The sequence below is a fragment of the Glarea lozoyensis genome (genome assembly GCF_000409485.1).
Source record: "Glarea lozoyensis ATCC 20868 chromosome Unknown GLAREA13, whole genome shotgun sequence".
Lineage (NCBI taxonomy): Eukaryota > Fungi > Ascomycota > Leotiomycetes > Helotiales > Helotiaceae > Glarea > Glarea lozoyensis.
Window position 1 is genome coordinate 298,447 of NW_007360987.1, and position 18,743 is coordinate 317,189.

At 48.1% G+C, this 18,743-nt stretch overlaps 5 protein-coding genes across 5 annotated transcripts; 3 read left to right on the plus strand and 2 right to left on the minus strand.

Annotated features, from left to right (window-relative positions):
* Positions 1 to 2,329: 2,329 nt before the first annotated feature.
* On the plus strand, positions 2,330 to 5,500 carry GLAREA_10051 (uncharacterized protein; the record flags this gene model as incomplete). Its single annotated transcript, XM_008080101.1, has 1 exon — positions 2,330 to 5,500. One exon carries the CDS (start codon positions 2,330 to 2,332, stop codon positions 5,498 to 5,500), a length of 3,171 nt encoding a protein of 1,056 aa, XP_008078292.1.
* A 74-nt stretch (positions 5,501 to 5,574) lies between these two features.
* Positions 5,575 to 6,957, minus strand: GLAREA_10052 (Glutathione S-transferase (GST), C-terminal; the record flags this gene model as incomplete). Its single annotated transcript, XM_008080102.1, has 5 exons — positions 5,575 to 5,712; positions 5,820 to 6,047; positions 6,138 to 6,267; positions 6,528 to 6,681; positions 6,795 to 6,957. 5 exons carry the CDS (start codon positions 6,955 to 6,957, stop codon positions 5,575 to 5,577), a joined length of 813 nt encoding a protein of 270 aa, XP_008078293.1.
* A 442-nt stretch (positions 6,958 to 7,399) lies between these two features.
* On the minus strand, positions 7,400 to 11,321 carry GLAREA_10053 (P-loop containing nucleoside triphosphate hydrolase; the record flags this gene model as incomplete). Its single annotated transcript, XM_008080103.1, has 7 exons — positions 7,400 to 8,692; positions 8,738 to 9,439; positions 9,485 to 9,837; positions 9,884 to 9,977; positions 10,107 to 10,484; positions 10,674 to 10,885; positions 11,219 to 11,321. The coding sequence occupies 7 exons, from the start codon at positions 11,319 to 11,321 to the stop codon at positions 7,400 to 7,402; spliced, it is 3,135 nt and encodes a 1,044-aa protein (XP_008078294.1).
* A 685-nt stretch (positions 11,322 to 12,006) lies between these two features.
* On the plus strand, positions 12,007 to 14,805 carry GLAREA_10054 (HCP-like protein; the record flags this gene model as incomplete). Its single annotated transcript, XM_008080104.1, has 3 exons — positions 12,007 to 12,107; positions 12,158 to 14,738; positions 14,794 to 14,805. The coding sequence occupies 3 exons, from the start codon at positions 12,007 to 12,009 to the stop codon at positions 14,803 to 14,805; spliced, it is 2,694 nt and encodes an 897-aa protein (XP_008078295.1).
* Positions 14,806 to 16,981: 2,176 nt separating this feature from the next.
* On the plus strand, positions 16,982 to 18,552 carry GLAREA_10055 (Winged helix DNA-binding protein; the record flags this gene model as incomplete). The annotated part of the gene is made up of 4 exons (XM_008080105.1): positions 16,982 to 17,578; positions 17,753 to 17,869; positions 18,053 to 18,290; positions 18,386 to 18,552. 4 exons carry the CDS (start codon positions 16,982 to 16,984, stop codon positions 18,550 to 18,552), a joined length of 1,119 nt encoding a protein of 372 aa, XP_008078296.1.
* Between the last annotated feature and the right edge of the window lie 191 nt (positions 18,553 to 18,743).

Sequence of the window (18,743 nt, forward strand, 5' to 3'; positions counted from 1 at the left end):
TAACGACTTTCATCAACTGCTTCAACACTGATAATGTTTGACCGATCCGGTCTGCTATCCAAATGAGCAACGATGCACAAGTACACCCGCTTCACCGACACCGAACAACCCCTTGAAGGTGGACGACATGGCCGTCCTTCCAATCCATAGATAACTCACGGGCAATACTCATACTTGTACCATGGCTTATAATCCCGGACGATGTGGATGGACGAGTTTCCAACGATTCGGGCTGATGAATACCACCCTCCTTGCGTTCTGGATGCTGCACGACTTTACACCACTCTTCTCCTACAGTTAAGAGGCTTTTGGAAACCCGAAGGTAACCCGATCACAATGCGATTATTGTTATACGTGTAGAAGAACTCGTATGCTTGATGTAACATACCCCAGGAATTGCAGTTCAATATTACAATTCTCCGCTTACCTATTCAGACACATCATCCACTAACCAACCACCATCCAATGTGCGAGTCAGTATCAAATCCTCCCATCAGCTCCAGCCGCCACCTTGCGCGATGACAGCAGACTTGAGACAGACTCTTTCCCAGTCACTGCAGACGCAGGCACAGACTCGACTAGATGATGCAAAGCAGGGCAACTCAAGGACAGGTTTATTGGGCATCGTGTGAGTCTCATCGTAAGCTGACAGGTAAGATTGGGTAGAATCTCGTCGTTCTTCCCATCCATCAAGTGACCGCCCGGTGTCGCACTGCATGTTGGGCACGCCACGTCCCTATTCTTCTCCACTCGCTTAAGGGGCCCCCCTTCAGTGGTGGAGGCCGGATATGTTCGAATTGTTTGTCAGGAGATGACCTGCAGCCTTTTTCTGTGTATCTCTCATAGTTCCTGGTTCCTGGATTCTGATTCCATCACGATACCGCACCGCTTTCGGGTTGGATAAATTCTTGATACATATACCGTGGTTTGCGAAGAATGGGTTCACCGGTTGCAGATTTAGATTCGGGCTAAGCTCCACATCCAGGTACACAAGGAATCCTGCGATGGTTTACCTTTTTTTTTCTCCCAAAAGCTTCCGCATCACATAATTGGATCCAGGAACGTCCATGGTTTTTATGGGTCGCCTTCAGCTCCTCGGTTTGAGGAGTGGACCTCCTCTTTTAAAATCTGGTTGTGTTACCGTTCTGGTCTAGAGGATGAGCTTGATTGGTATACCGACAAGTGTCCGTCGATAGTTGGACGTGAAATCAGGTACGGCTAGCTTTTGGTCGAAGCTGTCCTGGTGGCTGTGCGTGATTTTATATCGTCTCTTCACAAACCGGAAATTAAAATGGATTTACTTGGACAGCTTTGGTGTACCTAGCTATACTCTGCTGGCTCGGCCGGCCCAGTGGCTCGATTGATCCGAGCCTCTACTATCTCACACTTGCGTCGATGCCGATGGCTTTGTTGATGCGAATGTGGTATACGCTCTTGCTAGACCATTTCCCTCCTTTGAACCTCGACTCTGTGGCTTTGAGACGAGATTTCCTGCTGCACATTCCAGCTCCGGAAGCCCTCATAAAGAGCTGAACAGACGCGAATCTATTATTAATTGAACGAGGGAGGCTTTCATATAGTGACAAAGAGATGTTTTCAAAATATCTGATCAATCTTGTGCGACAAGATATCATGATATTTTTTACTATCGCAGCCAAATTACCCTTTGCCCATCCAGGTTGCGCATGCAGCTGGGTGTACGAGTCCTGTTACTAAGTCTCATTTTCTTTCAGATTGCATCTGGAACCGCGCATTCGACACGGCTATTGTCTATTATCGTTGCCAAATTGTCGAAAGCGGATGGCTTGAGCGGATGCGTCAACTCAATGTCTCACTTTGCGCCACCATCTTTTGGAACCATCCAACCTCTGTATCTGTGATCCCGATGAATTTGCTATATTCGTGCCACTTTTTGGCCGGATTCGAAATAAGAAGGTGTCGATTCTATGTCTGGCAATCGTAGTTGATAATCGCGGTTTATCTGTGAATGGAATTTAAAATTGAGCAGGACTATTAGTACGAAGTTTTTGCTGCTTTTCTGGCTGAATTCGTCTGGAAATCCTAGAATGCTTCCAGCTCTAGATTTGGTCTCTCCATTCCATGTTTTCGCACGCATCCGCTCAAGCTCTGTGCTTTGTGTTGATCAGAAATGTGGAATCTGGCCGCTCGTCGAATCCGGCGTTCATCTTTGTCTGCCATGTATCAATTATCGCACAGGGCAAATTTCTTTGTTGGTAATTTACCTCATACTGCCGTTTCGCTGCATTTCACGATTGGAAATATGTGCCGGAGAAAAATATGCGACTTCTAGAGAACGATCATCACCATAATGGCTTCGGACTTAGAGATTGATTTGAACCAGTTGACGGAAGAGGAAGAGGAAGAGAATTACTCGGAGTATCCTGAAGAAGAGGGTGGTGAATTCGAACACGAAGAGTTGGTCGAAGAGCAGTATGCTCAGATCGAGGAAGAACTGTACTCTGAGAATGAGGAAACTGAAGAGGAAGAGGAGGGATATGTTGATTTCAGTATCAGAGAAGATGTGGATATGATTGAAGCACCCGAATTGAGTCCTTCGGGCGCGACCTTTGGCGACGATAACGAGTCTGATGATGAGGATCTTCAGACAGATGAGGAGATTCAGTCACAAATTGCAACTATTCGTCAGGAAGCCAACGAACAGATGCTCAAAGACAAAGTTATCGAAGAGGAACTTCTGAAACTTACTGGTCAACCGTCAGAAGTGGATGAAGATGATGAAGGCAATGGGAATGCCACGACCTCTGGCGAACTAGCTTTCCAAGACGACAGAGATACCCTGGAAGCTCGAGTCAAAGAAATGCAACAACAAATCCTCACATTCGAAAGAGCAATCGAGAACTCAACCTACACAAACCCAGCTCTTCAAGAAGAACTCGACGACCTTCAAGACCGCATCTACAACCCCAACGACGGCTATGAAGCCGTGGTCAAACGCCTGACCGCAGAACTTGGAGGCATCACGGCGGATCGCGACGCACTGCAGAAACAAATTGCGGAATCACAATCTCAAGCGCCCGAGGGCCATCACGTTGGGTATGCTATCAAGTCCGATGGTTCCGGTTTTGATTTTGACTTTTTTAGCACCCAGCAGCAACTTGGCGGTGAGGAGGACGACGGACGGATTCTTCTGGTTAGTCCGAGACAGACCGTTGACCCCCTGGGCCAGCAGCCGACGAATTGTGAGAATTGTGAGGATCTGCAGAAGAGGTTTGATGGGGCGCAGGAGGAGTATCGGGCGGATGTTGTGAGGTTGAGGGGGGAGTTGGAGAGGGAGGTGGAGGAGGCTAGGGGGTTGAAAGGGGGGGTGGGTGAGGGGGAAGAGAGGGATGGGGTGATTGAGGAGTTGCAGGCGAAGAGGGAGGAGGTTCTGTTTTTCACGCGGGAGATTACGAAGTCGGAGATGGAGAGGCAGGGGCTTTTGAGGGTGAATCGGGAGATTGAGGGGAAAATAAGAACATTGGAGAAGGTGAATGAGGAGTATGCGAAGAGGATTCGGGAGTTTGAGATGGAGGTTGAGAGGAAGGCTGATGATGAACTTTATCGGTCGGATGTCAAGCTTGAACCTGCTATCAAAGACGAGGCCGAACAAGCGGAGATTCGACAGCTGAAAGCGAGGATCGAGGATCTTCAGAAGGTGGTTGAGCAGTATGAGACGGAAGTCGTGGCGCTAAGCGAGGTTGCGCAGGCAAAGGATACAAGATATGAGGAGTTACTTGCTTCCACGGCAATCATGATCGAGTCCGAAAAACGCATGCTCAAAATCGAAAAAGAACTCCGCCAACAACTAGCAGAATCCTCTAGTACCTCAGCATACTCCGGCCCTTCAGCCACAGAGATCAATCTACTCCACAAATCCCAAGCCGACATCCAACGCGACGACGCCCACACGCAACTCAAAGCGCTCAGATTCCAGATCCAGGATTTCTCTACCCAGTTCATGCACCTTGAGAAGAAGACGTATGAGTCTGGCCTCGCGCTCGAGAAGGAGAAAGAAGAACGCAGGAAGATTGTGGCGGATCTGCAAGCGAGGATTGGCAGCGCGAGGAAGGAGAATCATAGGTTGTGTGATCAGATTGTGGAGTTAGGTGGCACGGTGGATAATTTCTTGCTGGGCACGCCGGTTAGGGGGGAGAGTCCGGGGAGGGATGCGGGAGAGGAGAGGGAGAGGGAAAAGGAGTTGTTGGGTGCGAGGTTGGAGGGGGAACGGTTGAAGGGTGTTGTTGCGCGACTGGAGGTGGAGTTGGAGGGGGTGAGGGTCCAAGAGAGGGTTTTGAGGAGGGAGGTGCAGGAGGTTGGGCGTCTTGAGGGGATTGTGGAACGACTTACGGGGGAGAGTGAGGTGTTAAAGGGGAAGCTAAGCGAGTGTGAGAAGGATATCATCCGTCTCCAAGATACTACGCAAGCCCGTCCGGATCTTAGCACTGTCATCCCACCCACCGACGTCAAGGTCACGACGCTCTTCACCGAAAGCCTCGATAATCTCAACACGCTCATGGCGCAGATCCTCGACTCCAAAGCACTAGAACACAACCTCTCGCTCCTTCTTCAACAACTTAAAACCTGGCTTTCAACGCATGAAAGCACGTTATACACCCTCCTTACGGAGGTTAAGGCGAGGGAAAGTGTTATCCCCGACCTCGAGTTCCGAATTGCGGATTTGAGGGCCGAGAATAAGGGGTTGTATGCGAGACTTGAGGAGAAGAACGAGCGGGGGATGGTTGGGAAGGTGAAGAAGGTTGTTAGGAAGGGGGAGAAGAAAGGGGATAAGAAGGCGGTGGGGATGAGGGAGTTGAATGGGTTGGGTGATATTCCTATTGTGGAGAGGAGGGGGAGAGTTACGAGGGGACGGCCGAATTATGATGAGGGTCATAGGAAGAGTGTTGTTAGTCCTGTTAGTGAGGGGTTTGTTGAGGATGAAGTTGTGAAGGTGGAGGGGGATGTGGATCGGAAGGGGGAGGAGGGGGGTGGAGTGGTTACTAGTAGGAAGGGTGTAGTTACGGGGAGAGTTACGAAGAAGAAAACCGCGAAGGGAAAGAGGAAAAGTTCGAAGGTTTTGGATCCTAATTTCATTGTTGATCTCACCGCGGAAGTCGAAGAGGCTGTTGAAGAACCTCTGCCGGAGGACGTGGGGAAGGAGGTACTAGACGAGGAAACCCAACCTTCCAATACTTCAAAAGCAGATCAAGTCACCAAAAAACGTACCACCACCACCGCCACGACTAAGAAAAGCAAAAGAAAAGGCGCCAAAGCTCTCGTTCCCAACTTCAAAGTCGATAAAACAGCACACCCCGAAGAAGAAGATGAGATTCTGGAGGCGGATATCGTGAAAGAGGATCTAGAAGTCCTAGATACGACTCCCGAAGTGAAGAGGGGGAGGAAGAGGAAAGCGAGGGTTTTGGATGGGAGGTTTGTTGATGAAGGAGTTGTGGGCGAGGAGGAGGAGGTTTTGCCGCTATAATTTCTTTTTCCTATTATTTTAATACATTGTAATATTTACTGCTGCTGTTTCAATGGATTAGTGTACAGTGTACACTATTTATGAGTCTCCTGATCTTGATCCTGCCCCTTCATAACCCATCCACTATGGAACTTGGCGAATTCCTCTTCGCCTTCTTTACTCTGCATTTTCTCTTTCATGGCGAAGGGTTCGGGGACGTTGAGGCCGCGTTTCTGGGATTTATTAGCATTCATCTACTCCACTTATCATACCATTCCTCTGTGCCATCCCCTTCCCAAAAACCTCCAAACAAAAACAAAAACAAACATCGAAAACTCACCACCGCCCCCCGTTCATTGATCCTCCCCACCCACTCCCTCAAAACCCCAAACTCCTTCCCCTCCTCCCGCTCAAGATACACACCCGCCCACTCGGCCCAGTTCACCCACGAGAAACAGGCGAGGTCCGCGATTGAAAGTTTGCTGCCTACGAGCCAGGGGCCGGAGGGAGCGGATAGAGATTTTTGGGATGCGAGACGCGTTTCGAGGATTGTGTAGAGACGTTTGGTCTGTGTGTTTTGTTAGAGAGGAGGGAAGGGGAAGGGGGGGAGGAGGGGAGGAAGGGGAAAGGGAAAGAAGGGGGAAGGAGAAAGAGGTACTTCGGTCTGATATCGTTTAATAGCATAATCAATCTTCGTGGGGGCGTAGCGGTAGAAATGATTTGCTTGGCCTTGCATGGGACCGAGACCGGATTGCATCCATGTGAGCCATTCGATTGTTTCCCAGTATCTGTGGATGCGTTAGTATGATATTTCTTGAGTATTGCGTCTCCTATATTTGGTGTTTTCGTCCTAACCCCCGAGGTGAAGTTAAGCTAATTATTTGAACTGACTTCTCTGGTACCTTTCTTTTTCTCTCTGATGTCCCCTTTTTATCCGATGCTCACCTACCCACATACCTAGTTTTCTCTCACCTTTCGTTCGCAATCTTTCTGTCCCCTACTTCCTCCCCTCCCCTATCAAGAGATTTGAAAGGAAAAAACAGCTTACTCATCACTATCATAAGCATAACTAATCTTCCCCTCCCCATCATACTTAGCACAAAGATATTGCATAATAGCACCCCCCTCAAAAACCCTCTTATCAAGCGGTTTTCCATCTTTCCCAATCGTCTTGTCTACTATTGCTGGAATTCTACCATTTGCTGTTACTCTCATCAGCGCACTTCTTATATCCCTCCCTTTCCTAATCCTCCCCTTCCCCTCCCCTTTCCATCACCTCCCCCAATAAATCAAACAACAGAAAAAGGAGGCTCACGATTAATCTTCAAATACCCCTCCTCCTTCTGCATCCCCTTACTAATATCCACATGCGTCGTCTCATACTCCAACCCGAGCTCCTCGAGCGTGATGCTGATTTTCTGGCCGTTGGGCGTGCCTGCGGTGTAGAGGTGGATTTTGGGCGTGGCAGAGGGGGACATTATGAGATCGAGAGGAGTATATCGGTAATGGAAAGAGGAAGGTTGATAGAATTGAATGTAAGAGGCGAGTTGTGATATGAGGATTAGGGAGGTTCTTATGGGAATACCAATACCCGGGCTTGTTAAATTAATAGTCGGATACGTCATGGATGTGTAGATCCGATCATGATCCCATCTTCATTTTGGAAAGAATTAACAAATGAGGAAAAAGGTAGATTTCATGCCAAACGACAGACTTAATTGCTGAATCTCATATCATACAAAGCGTAAGGGGGTGAAAGGTGCCGGGTAGGAAGTGGATATTTTCAGAGTCACGTGATGTTGACTTGTTGCTTGAATTGAAGCATTCCCATCTACGAAAGAAATTATCAATTCTGACGTTGAAACCACACAATCTACTGAAAACCAAACAGCATACCTGCTCATCCCAAAAGCAATCCGCCTACTTCCCCCTCCTCACCCCAAAAAACCCCCCCAACCCCCCCCACTCAACCCCCCCAAACTTCTTTCCCCCACTCCCCTCAACCAATCCCTCTCTAATCCAGCCCGGCAACTTCCCACGAATCCTCTCCCCCTCATACCTTGAATCAACCATGATGATAGCCGCGTAATCCCCTTTATGTCTGATGGCGCGGCCGATACTCTGATTGACGGCGCGCATGCAGGCGTTTTCGTAGAAGGAGAGGGAGGCGGTTTTGGCTTGTTGCTGGATTTGAGCTGGGGTGAGGGGTGTGGGGGAAGATGGGGTGAGAGTGGAGGAAGAGGTTAGAGGGGCAGTGAGGCGTTCGGTAGTCGCGGACTCGATGTATTCGAGTTTAGCTTTCCAATCCGCGGAATTGATGTTAGGGAACGGTAGACCGACAATAACGACGCAGCGACCGAGTCTATCCGAGAAATTGATCCCCTCGGACATCTTGCCGCCGATGACGCTGAGTAGGAGGCCGCCTTTCCCGGTATCGATTGCGTGAGCGTATTGCGCGAGGACTTGTTCTGCGGACTCGGTCTTGGATTCTGAGAAGATTGGTTTCTTGGCTCCAAGACGGTCGAAGAGTGTTGGGGTGCTGGTAAGTTGGGACCAAATTGCGACGATGGAAGAGAGGTAAGCGTAGGATGGGAAGAAGACAACGATGCCGTCTGGGACGACGGTGCAGATGTTGAGGACGGCGCGGGCGAGCTCGACTACCATTTCGGTGTTGGAGCGGTGTTTGTAGGTGAAGTTGAACTCTTGGCCGGTTGGGCCGCGGGAAAGGTTCCATGCTAGGAGGTTGGATTTGGGGATTACGTGGCCGCAGGAGAGGGTGACTATTGAGGTTTGCGGGATGTAGGGGAAGAGATGGGTCGTGTAGTCTGCGAAAGGGGACATGGTGCCCCCAGCTAGGATTACAGCTCGGGCTGAGTCGACGATTTCGCGGAAATGAGAGGATGGGTCGAGGAGCATGAATTTTATGGTTGGTTCGGGGAGTTTGGTGAAGAAGAGACGGCCTTCTTTTGATGGATGGGTTAGGGCGGAGAGAAGAGACGCGATTTGATGAAGGACGGGCGTGGTTGGTGTGTCGTTCGTTTGAGAGGATTTGCTCTTGATTTGAGGTTCGGACTTGTTGGTGTGAACTATGTAGCCTTCTACTTTTCTGGCGAGTTTGGATTCTTGAAGATAGGTGAGTAGTTTAAAAAGATTGATCTGGTCGACGCCTTTGCCAGATAAGAGATCTTTGTCTGATACAATACCATCATTTTGCTACAATGTCTTAGTGTGGATTGTCAAGAGTGTGGAATAACTAACCTGAAGAGGGATTCTGCTTTCCAAGTATCCCGACAACGAGTCAATCACTCTGATGACTTGAGCAAGATACATTCGATTTTTGCCCTTTAACCTGCTTTTGAATTTCTGAACATACACCCCCAACTGTGCCCTAGCGGTTTCTAATTGCTTCAAGGTGACTTCGGCCCCATGAATGCTAGCTATAGCGTCCATCAAATTATGGGCTTCATCTATGATAACCACGTGACCTTTCAAATTGATACCTAGAGCTTCTCTTGCGCTCTTTTGAAGTATTAATGGGTATGGAAGAGTCACAACTTCTGCTGGGCGAATTGCAGCTCTCGAGGCATAATATGGACATATCTCAAGTTGTTTGCCAAGAGCCCCCATGTCTTCAATGTCCCGCAGGGTCGCTAAAGCATGATCCCGAAAATCATTTACAAGAGGTTGATTGTCTCTATTCGGCAGAAATTTACATTTATGCTCCTGAGCTGTACCTGATTTCTGAAGTTCCGCACACCTTTCATTGATAGCCGTAATAGAGTTGAGTTTATTGACTTTTGGATTGATACACAAATTCTTTCGTGAACCCAGAGTTAGATGTTTGATGTCCTCAACTTGTACCTCATCATCTGAATTCGGTATAGCTCCAGGTAATTTTATACGACGAAGCTCATTGATGAACTGTGTAAGCTGAGAATGAGTTCTCGAGCAGTAAAAGATCTAGCACTGTCAGCTGTATTCAACTCAACGACACCCTTGACATACCTTAATTTCATCCTCGGCTTCTTCCTCCAGCGGCTTCAACGCTGAAGGACCCATACCCATCTTTTCCATCAACTCTAAAGTAGCTGCAGAGTAGAAGCCACTCCTGTTTTGGCTGACCTCGGTGTCGCTATCGTAGTCATCGAGAACGAACTGCTCTTCATCATCCTGGTCGTCAACCCTTTCGGTCTTCCTCCTCTTGAATTCTTGATCTCCTTTCAAATATTTGGTCTTTTGTGCTTTCTCCTTGGCTCTGATTTTGGCCAATCTAGTCTCCATCTCTTCCCTTCCACGTAGCATCTCGCGACGTTTTCTGGCCTTTGTCTGCTCGATAACCCATTCCGGTTCATTGGAGTCTGATATCACATTAGATATTTCCTCGTAATACTACTAGGCTCTTACCATTTTGACCCCAGTTCAATCCTCCTTCAAATGTATTTCGCTTATAGTCACGTAGCCAAGTAAGAGAGCCGCAAATAAGACTCAGAGATTTGCCCTAAGAATATCAGTGTAAGTTTCTTTCTCAACTTCAAAGGAATGCCTTTGGATCAAAGGCTTCTCCAGGAGAGGTGACCTGTCATTCACTAGATGAGGACCCCCACGGTAAAGTATGCAAAAAACTTACAGTGCCAGTAGGACTCTCCAGAATACCAACTTTACCACCTTCCAAAACCTCATAAACAGTATTCATAAAAGTCTCCTGGATATCATAAGGCGTGTACGGGTGATGAAAATCTCTTGATATTTCAGCCGCACCATCTTTCTCACCAGCCACACCTGCCTCAGCCATATTTGGTGCCATTTCTTCAGTTAAGCTCGAGACGCTTCTCTTTGCATTAAAAGCGCGTATGATTACCGATTGAGAGGCTGTGATGTCGCCGGCGCAAGTTGACACGTCGTGGAGGCTGAGCTTGTCGAGCCTGTGGATTGGAAGTTTCGCCTTGGCATCAAAAGCGGCCCAGCTGCTCGGTCGAGCTAATTGCCCAGTTGGGTCGAAATCAGCCTTGCGTGATCAGCTTGACCTAGGAAGGGAAGCAAGATGTCCGAATGTGAGATCCGAATAGTTGCATTTGATAGCTGATTTGGAAAGGTCTCTGCGATTTGAGGAATCTTCGTGTTCGGGTCATGCAAACGAGATGTTTGTTGGCATGGTGAGTATTTCCGGGGTCCTATTCGGGAAATGCTGGTTTACGGATAAAAGCTTGCTGTTGGTTTTAGGATCAAATTGATAATCTCGTTTTTGGGTCGCAGAAGGTGCGTTCCAGAGCTGCACGTTGCTGATGTTGTTCGAGCGCTTGGAGATGCGGACGAGAGGTTGCAAATGGGTGACACGAAATGGTCGCCATCGATTAGGAATAAGGCGATTTGCTAGCGCCAGACCGAAACTGTCAAACGTCAAACAAGCTACCTTAGCTTTACAACTTAAGTTTGTTTTTGTTTACTTGGGTTGCTTGTAGAGTTGGGAATAAGTGCAAATGAATCCCGCTGCCTTTAAATGGCAGCATGGTAGTCAAGCTTGAAGCTTGCTTTGTTTGCTTTCGAGGTGACCACCTGAGCCATTGATAACTTGGCTGCATTCGATGGGAGCACAACAGCGTGCAGCATATCTTGGACAAATGACCACTTTAATAAAATAAGAGTCAATACTCAATCTGAAACCTTCTAGAATATTGACATTCTAGAATATTGAATTCACCTTGCCAACAAAAAAGGGTCCTCCCAACTAAGCCCCGCTACCTGGGTGGTGGCCACCAGCTGGCGCAAGCATGCCGTCGGTCTTCTCGGATCCATAAATTATCAGCAAAACAGAGACAAAGGCTGTCGACCTCGTGGCACTCATTTAGAGTAGCGGGAACTCTAAAACAACCTCGATCGCTTTATTTGTTATTTCTTCTTCTCGATTTATATCTTCATTTCTCTACTCGGCCGATTCACATTTACCCCCTCGTACGAGTACCTACTCGACCTCCAGTCGTCAAAATCTGCGCCACACGGGTACCTCAGTCCAATCCGCCAACATTCACCCCTCCCCTCCCTCCCCACCTCTCCCACTCCTACAATGTCCTACCAATATCCACCGAGCCAACGATATGAAGGAGGCCGGAATAATGGCCGACAAGGGGAAAGGCAATGTACGTACCACTCTTGATTCACGCGAGGAGAATCGTGGCTTGTGCGACCGGCTTTGGTTGCTATAAAACGTCAAATATTTTTGATGATTCCCTGCATCTCAAATCCTACTTGGCGCAGGCATCGTTAATAGGCATACTGTGCCGGTGGTTGTGAGTCGCTTTGCTGTTCGACGTGTTCGGCGTGTTACAACAATTTCCCCAAAGCCGCAGATGTTGGATGCGGTGTCTTGTTAAAACCCAGCCATCCACCCATTCGCAACACAAATCTTCAACAATCCGAACCCAAGTCGTCATCATCTGCCAATTCTTGGACCCTGGCTAATATCGCAACTTGCTGCAGATCATCAGCCGTCATACCTGCTCCAACCACAAGTGGGATATATCGAAGAAGACATGTCTGGATATAGTCAACCACCGCGTTTGAGTGCGACGTTTATACCGGGCCACGATGATGACTTCTACGCTCCAGAGATCGTTTCCCCTGCGCCGCAAAGGTAAGCTGCATGAACGAGAGCCAGGAAGGAGGAGAGCTGACGGTTATAAGGATAATGCCAGAAGTCCCTTCGAATATGCAAGAACAACTCTCACATCTCGAGCTCGAAGCTAAAAATCCTCCCACGCATCGAATGAGCAGCGCGTCTACCGTTTCCGGCATGCAATCACCACCTCTTCTCGACCAGCACCGAGCGCAAAACATGTATTCATCGTTAAATAATAATGCAAAGGGGCCTGGGTTCACAGCGAGCTATGAACATACAAACGCTTCTGCGTATCAGAATATAGATCGGGAGTATCAGCAGTTTGGTGGAGTGCGACCACATCCAGATTCGCCCAAGTTTTCACCATTCCCAAAACCACGAGATGCTGGTCCAAATGTGCCATTATCAGATGAGGATAAAGAGGAGGTGCTGGAGAGGGCAAGACCGCTGGTACTGAAATCGATAGATCCAGAGATGCAGTTGGCTTGGGCGCAGGATGCATTATCGTGGGTGGAAGTGGCAAGCAATTTTGCATCGCGAATGCAAAGCGAAGGACAGCCCCCGAGAACCATGACACCAAAGATCGAGCATTCTTTACGAGTGGACGCGATAAATATTGTGAAATTTCTCGCAGAACAGACACACCCAAAAGCCGAGTTCATGCAAGCGATGTGGCTGGAGTTTGGAAAGTTTGGACACCGAATAGATAAAAAGGAAGCGTTCTTGGGATATCGAAGAGCGGCGGAGAAAGGATATGCTCGTGCGGAATATCGAATGGGAATGCAGTTTGAAAGCTCGAACAACTCGGCGAAAGCGATCGAACATTACAATAGAGGTGTTGGGATGGGGGATTCTGCTGCGCATTATAGATTGGGGATGATGACATTGTTAGGACAACATGGCACGCCGCAGGATTTCGGAAGAGGTGTTGATTTGATCAAGTATTCCGCAGATACGGCAGATGAAAATGCTCCTCAGGGTGCGTACGTCTATGGCATGCTTCTCGCGCGAGAGCTGCCCAATATCTCAGTTCCAGAGCACTTTCTACCATTCGACTTGAATGAAGCGAAATTATACATTGAAAAGGCGGCATACCTTGGATTTTCCAAGGCGCAATTGAAGATGGCTCAAGCGTATGAATTGTGTCAATTAGGATGCGAATTCGAACCTGCTCTTTCCTTACACTACAATGCCCTCGCAGCGCGACAAAATGAAGCGGAAGCGGATATGGCGATCAGCAAATGGTTCTTGTGTGGCTATGAAGGGATTTTTGAGAAGAATGAGGAGTTGGCATTTACGTATGCAAAACGTGCTGCTTCTACCAAGATGCCGACTGCAGAATTCGCCATGGGATACTTTTATGAGATTGGAATGTATGTGCAAGTGGATTTGGAGGAATCTGCAGCATGGTACTCAAAATCTGCGGAGCACGGGAATAAGGACGCTCTGGGACGAATTGATAGTATTCGAAAGAATAGCACGTTGTCAAAGACGGATCACGAGCAGGTTGCGATTAGCAGAATCAAATCCCAGCACGGTTCTCAGCGTGGTGGTAGACCGGATCGATTCAAGCAGCGGGGAGCAGCTTTACCAGTGATTGTCGACGATGCGATGGATATGCCAGATCCAAGAAACAAGTATGATGGTACGGGGCAATTGAGACAACCTGGCGCTTTGCCAGCTAGACCAAAGTCAACTGCTCCATATCCAGAGGACGATGTGGCGCATCCCGGATCATTTTCCAATGGTCCAAATGGTCCGTTCAATGGTCAAGGTCTTCGACCACATTCTCAGCAAATGGCGCCTCTAGCAGATCGAGCTTCTTCTCCATTTGGCATTAAACCGCCACAACACTCAAGCACAATGGGTCTACCTGCTGGTGGTATGAGGGCAGATGAACGATTACGACCTTCTTCGAGTATGGGTAATATGCAACATGTTCCAGCTGGACGTGGTCATGATCCTCAAGGTAGAGCTGGTGTTGTATCATCTGGATGGGACACGCAAGGTGCAGGAAGAGGTCGACAAGCTTCACAGCAGAGTTTCCTACCTCCAGTAGATGTAGGCACACCTATCAACTTCGACCCATCAGGCAGACAAGCAAAGCCAGCTCCTCTCAACACCAGCAAACCTCAACCCCCACAACCAGGAGGATATTCCCAAGACGCAAGACAATCGTCTATCCCACAAGGCTACGGCAATCGTCCAGACTCCGCCGCAACCGGCAGAGGTACACCCCAAGCAACACCCCATCAAAGCTACAACGGCCGTCCCGAGTCCGCAGCCGGCAGAGGAACCCCCCAAGTAACCCGTCCACCACGCGGGAGTTCAAACCCAGCAACCCCACAACAAATCATCTCTCCCCACAGCATTCCCCCTAATCAAGGCTATCCACATCCATCCCAGACGCCGACTCAGAATCGTCCGCAACAACGGCCGCCGCAGCAGACTATGTCGTCGCAGGCTCCACGCATACCCTCGCAAGCCGCTCCCTACGGCGGTCCAGATTCGAGAGCGTCGTCCGTTGCGACCACGCCATCGAGTGCTGGTGGGGCTGGGGGCATGCCGCAGAAGAAACCGGTTAAATCTGGACCGGCGACTTTTGAGGATATGGGGATTCCGGCGGCGAAACAGGAGAGCGAATGTGTAAGTCTTACTCCACCTATTTTCTTATTGGTGCTGTACTAATGGTGTGTTGTAGTCTGTTATGTAAACTATCCAAGAGGGCTGCTGATTTAAAACGGTTCCTGTGTAAATGAGCGTTAGGTGGATAGTATATTTTTGCATTTAAGCGTGCATTCCAGGCGTTTTATTGGGGGTTAGATTTGGGTTCTGGGGACGGATATATGGGAAGATGGGAGGGGTAGATATATGATGTGATGGGGTGAGGGGATGGGAGAGGTGGGTGAGGTGAGGGCAACGATATGGCATTATATTGATTATCTGAAGCGGGTTTAAGACTAAGTAGAGGAATTTGATACCCCTGATTTTCCTTGTGTGGTTTGTTTATCTCTCCATATGATGTTGCTTTTCTTGTTTGATGATGAGGAGGAGGTGGAGAATGTGGTGTTGTGGTGGTGTTCGAGGTTGGGGAGATGGGTGGAGGCTGTTTTCATCTTCCATACCTCACCTTTTTTATCGAGGAGACGGCATTGTTTTTCACTTCTCACTTCCCACTTCCCTCATTGTCACGTTTACGACACAGAATTCCATTCGTATCAAACGATATCTCAAACACGTCTTTGCGCCTTACAAGGATACTTTGAATTGTGTCTACGTGTAAGAATTCGATTCGATATCTGCTTCCACCACTCATCCAATTGTTGACAGCTTGCGTCGCGTCGTCTTGGCAAAAGGAGTATATCTGGAAACGATTACGGGTGTACGATACGGTGTATACTGCTTTGTTGATACGGTTATAATTTCGAGAACTTACAGCCGTTCAACTGGACGACGATATTATTACCTGGGGTCGCATCTCAGTTTAACCAAGGGGATAGTGAGGGTTGGGAAGAGAGTGTTTGATTTGATTAATTTTGAGAAGTTGGAGGGATTTTGGGTGTTGGGGAGCGAAGTTGAGGGGGGGTGCTGAGGGTTGGAGGATATCTTCGATATTGTACGAAGTTTGGCACAATCTTCAACACGATTCTTTAACACACATCTCCGCCACAACACCATCACCAACACTTCCCTCGAACACAAGGTTCAACACCATTCCTAACACCATCATCACGACACCCCCCTCAACCCAAAACAGCGCTACTTATATTCGATTCGATTTTATCACACGCCCTAATCTTGAACAGCAATCGCGTTTTCAAGTATATTCGCCTTTTCCACGTCTTCTCCCGCATCTCTTCGACACAACGACATCTCGATACTACATCATCTTGAGTCATACATATCATCGTTGAAAGGGAAAGAAAGGGCTGGATTCGATTTCATGTTATTGTACGGTGGGCAGTAAGGGATTCCGATTTTCGTGACCAAGCAGTTGTTTATCTCTTGCTTTGAGAGGGTGGCAAGGTTGCAACGTTCTGGACAGGATCATCTTCTACAATACACAATCTTCGAAATATCACCGATCAAAGGCGGGTATCGGGTCTTGATTCTATTTTCCTTTTTCCGGTTGGCAGCAAGGGAATTGGGGTTTCGAGATCAAGTACTTGGTAAGCTTTTGCTTCGAGAGAGTGTTGACGTCGCAACATTCTACACAGGATCATTACCGACATTTGGTGTTTAGGGCGAGCAGAAGTTTATGGTCATCTTGAGAAGAGAGCGAGAGGGGTGTTTTGAATTGATTTAGGTTAAGATACGCTGTGGCTCTCGTGGAGAATTGGGGTTTCGAGATCACACGTCCTCTCGCGTTTCTGCTTCGGGGGTCTTCTGCAGCAGAAATTTGTTTACACCACACCACCTCTCCATCAACCTGTTTTCTACCTTAGAACGTTCTCTCTACAGTCTCTTGAGCGGGAAAGCATAGCAGTATTCGAATACTATCTTCCGTTTGGTAGCGCTGCGCGTCAAGTGTCGAATTTTCGAAATCCGTTGTATTTTCGACACTTCTCTTCCGCCATCTTCTCACTACCTACCACATTCCTACCACCACAACGTCTTTTCACGACAAAGTCTTTTACGCGGTAACATCTATCTACTAGATTATTCTCAGCGACTCCATCCTCTATACGTTGTCAGAAATAGGGACAGTATATCTTGATTCAATTACTGTCTTCTGTTTAACAGCTTGCCACGCAACAAGCAGCAGTTTTCGAATCGATTATTTTTCGATACTTCTTTTGCGCCATTTTTTGACATAACCAGCTCAACACCACACTACTTCTACACTCAACCCATCTCCCTATCAACATCCGTCCAAAAAGGATCTAGAAATGGCACCTCGCGCCCCCAAAAAAGATAAACAACCACCCACTCCATCAGCCACCTCATCAACATTTCCAGCAGACTTCCCACCAGAAACACCAAAACGCTCACCTTCAATGACAACCATCGTCTTCGAAGCCAGCACCACCACTTCCTCTCCCGCAGTCCTCAAGCCCAAGAACGAAAAAGCTAAGGTTGTGAAGAAGACCGGAAAGGGAAAGGAGAAAGTCGTTGTGCCGGTGGAGAGTGAAGTGGAGATGGAAATGCCCGAAGCGCAGATGGAGATGGGGACAGAAGAGGATGTAGGAGAAGCCAGCACAGCCACCTCATCACCCGCCAAAGCCCCGGTTTTGAATCCTAAGAACGATAAATCTAAAGTAACAAAGGCTGGAGGGGAGAAGAAGAGCAAAGTCACCAAGAAGGAAGCGGGAGATACGAAGAAAGATGGCAAGAAAGACGTGAAGGCTGTAAAGGAAGGGAAAGATGTGAAAGAGAAAGTGGAAAAGGTGAATGGTGAGGAAGCTGAGAAGTTGATTCTGGAGTATTTGAGGGAGCAGAATAGACCGTATGGTGCTACGGATTTGAGTGCGAATTTGAGGGGGAAGGTATGTGTCGCACTTTTCCTAGCATTTCAATGCTTCTTACTCAGGTTCGAGAGGAAGATTATGCTTGATTGAGGCGGTACGTGGCCAGGGAGATGTGATGAATGGTGACGGAATGAACGATTGTGGATTTGTTTGGTCGCGGTATATGATGCTAATGTCTACGTGTTCTGCCAGATCACAAAAACAGTCGCAGATAAACTCCTCAAAGAGATGGAACAAAATGGGGTGATTAGGGGTAAAGCTACGAATGGGGATAAGAAGGGTAGTCAGTGGGTGTTTTGGTGTATCCAGGTATAATATTCCGTCCCTCTTTCTCTTCAAACCCCATCGATTACCTTCCCACTTCTCCATCTTCATCCTTCGGCTCTCTATCATTCCTGCTACTATATCTCTCCATCCCATCCCCTTACCACCTCCCCTCATCCAAACCATCACTTTCCCTCCCCCCCTTCATCCACCAACCTAACAACCCAGGACACCTCAACCCCCGTAACCCCAGAACAACTCGCCAACCTCGACACCGAGATTCAAACTCTCCGCGAAACCACCCTCCCCTCCCTCCGTGCTCGCCTCAAGACCCTAACGCAATCCCTACAAACCATCCGTTCTTCGCCCGGAACATCAGAATTACGGGAACTTGTTAAGAAATTGGAGGAGGAAAATGAGGGGAAACGAGATCGTGTTACTGAGTTACGGGGATTAGTAGAGTCAGGTTCGTATTTCATTTCATTTCCATATTCGTTCCCAACGTTATCATCCTCATAAATGATGTCGTGTGGACGAGAGAGAGTGCTAATGAGAGACTAGGGGAAGTCGCAACAACCGAACAGACGGCGCGAGTGGAGGAGGAGTATAAATACTGGAGTAGCAAGTTGTTGGCACGGAAAAGGTGTTTTAAGGAGGTAGAAGGGATGTTGCTTGAGGGTATGGGACGGGAGGAGCTTTGGGAGAGGGCTAGGATTGAGGGGGTGTGAATAGGGGAAAAGAAGGGATATGGTATAGATTGCTGGAATTATGTTGCTTTGAAAATAGGAGAGGAGGATCTTTGCATCGTACGTTGCTAGATATTGGTATTAGTAGCGTAGCTACCCTAAACGACGGAATGTTATGGAACAAAAGACGTTGTGATGGGAAATTGAAGTATGAAAGTCATATCACTATAAAC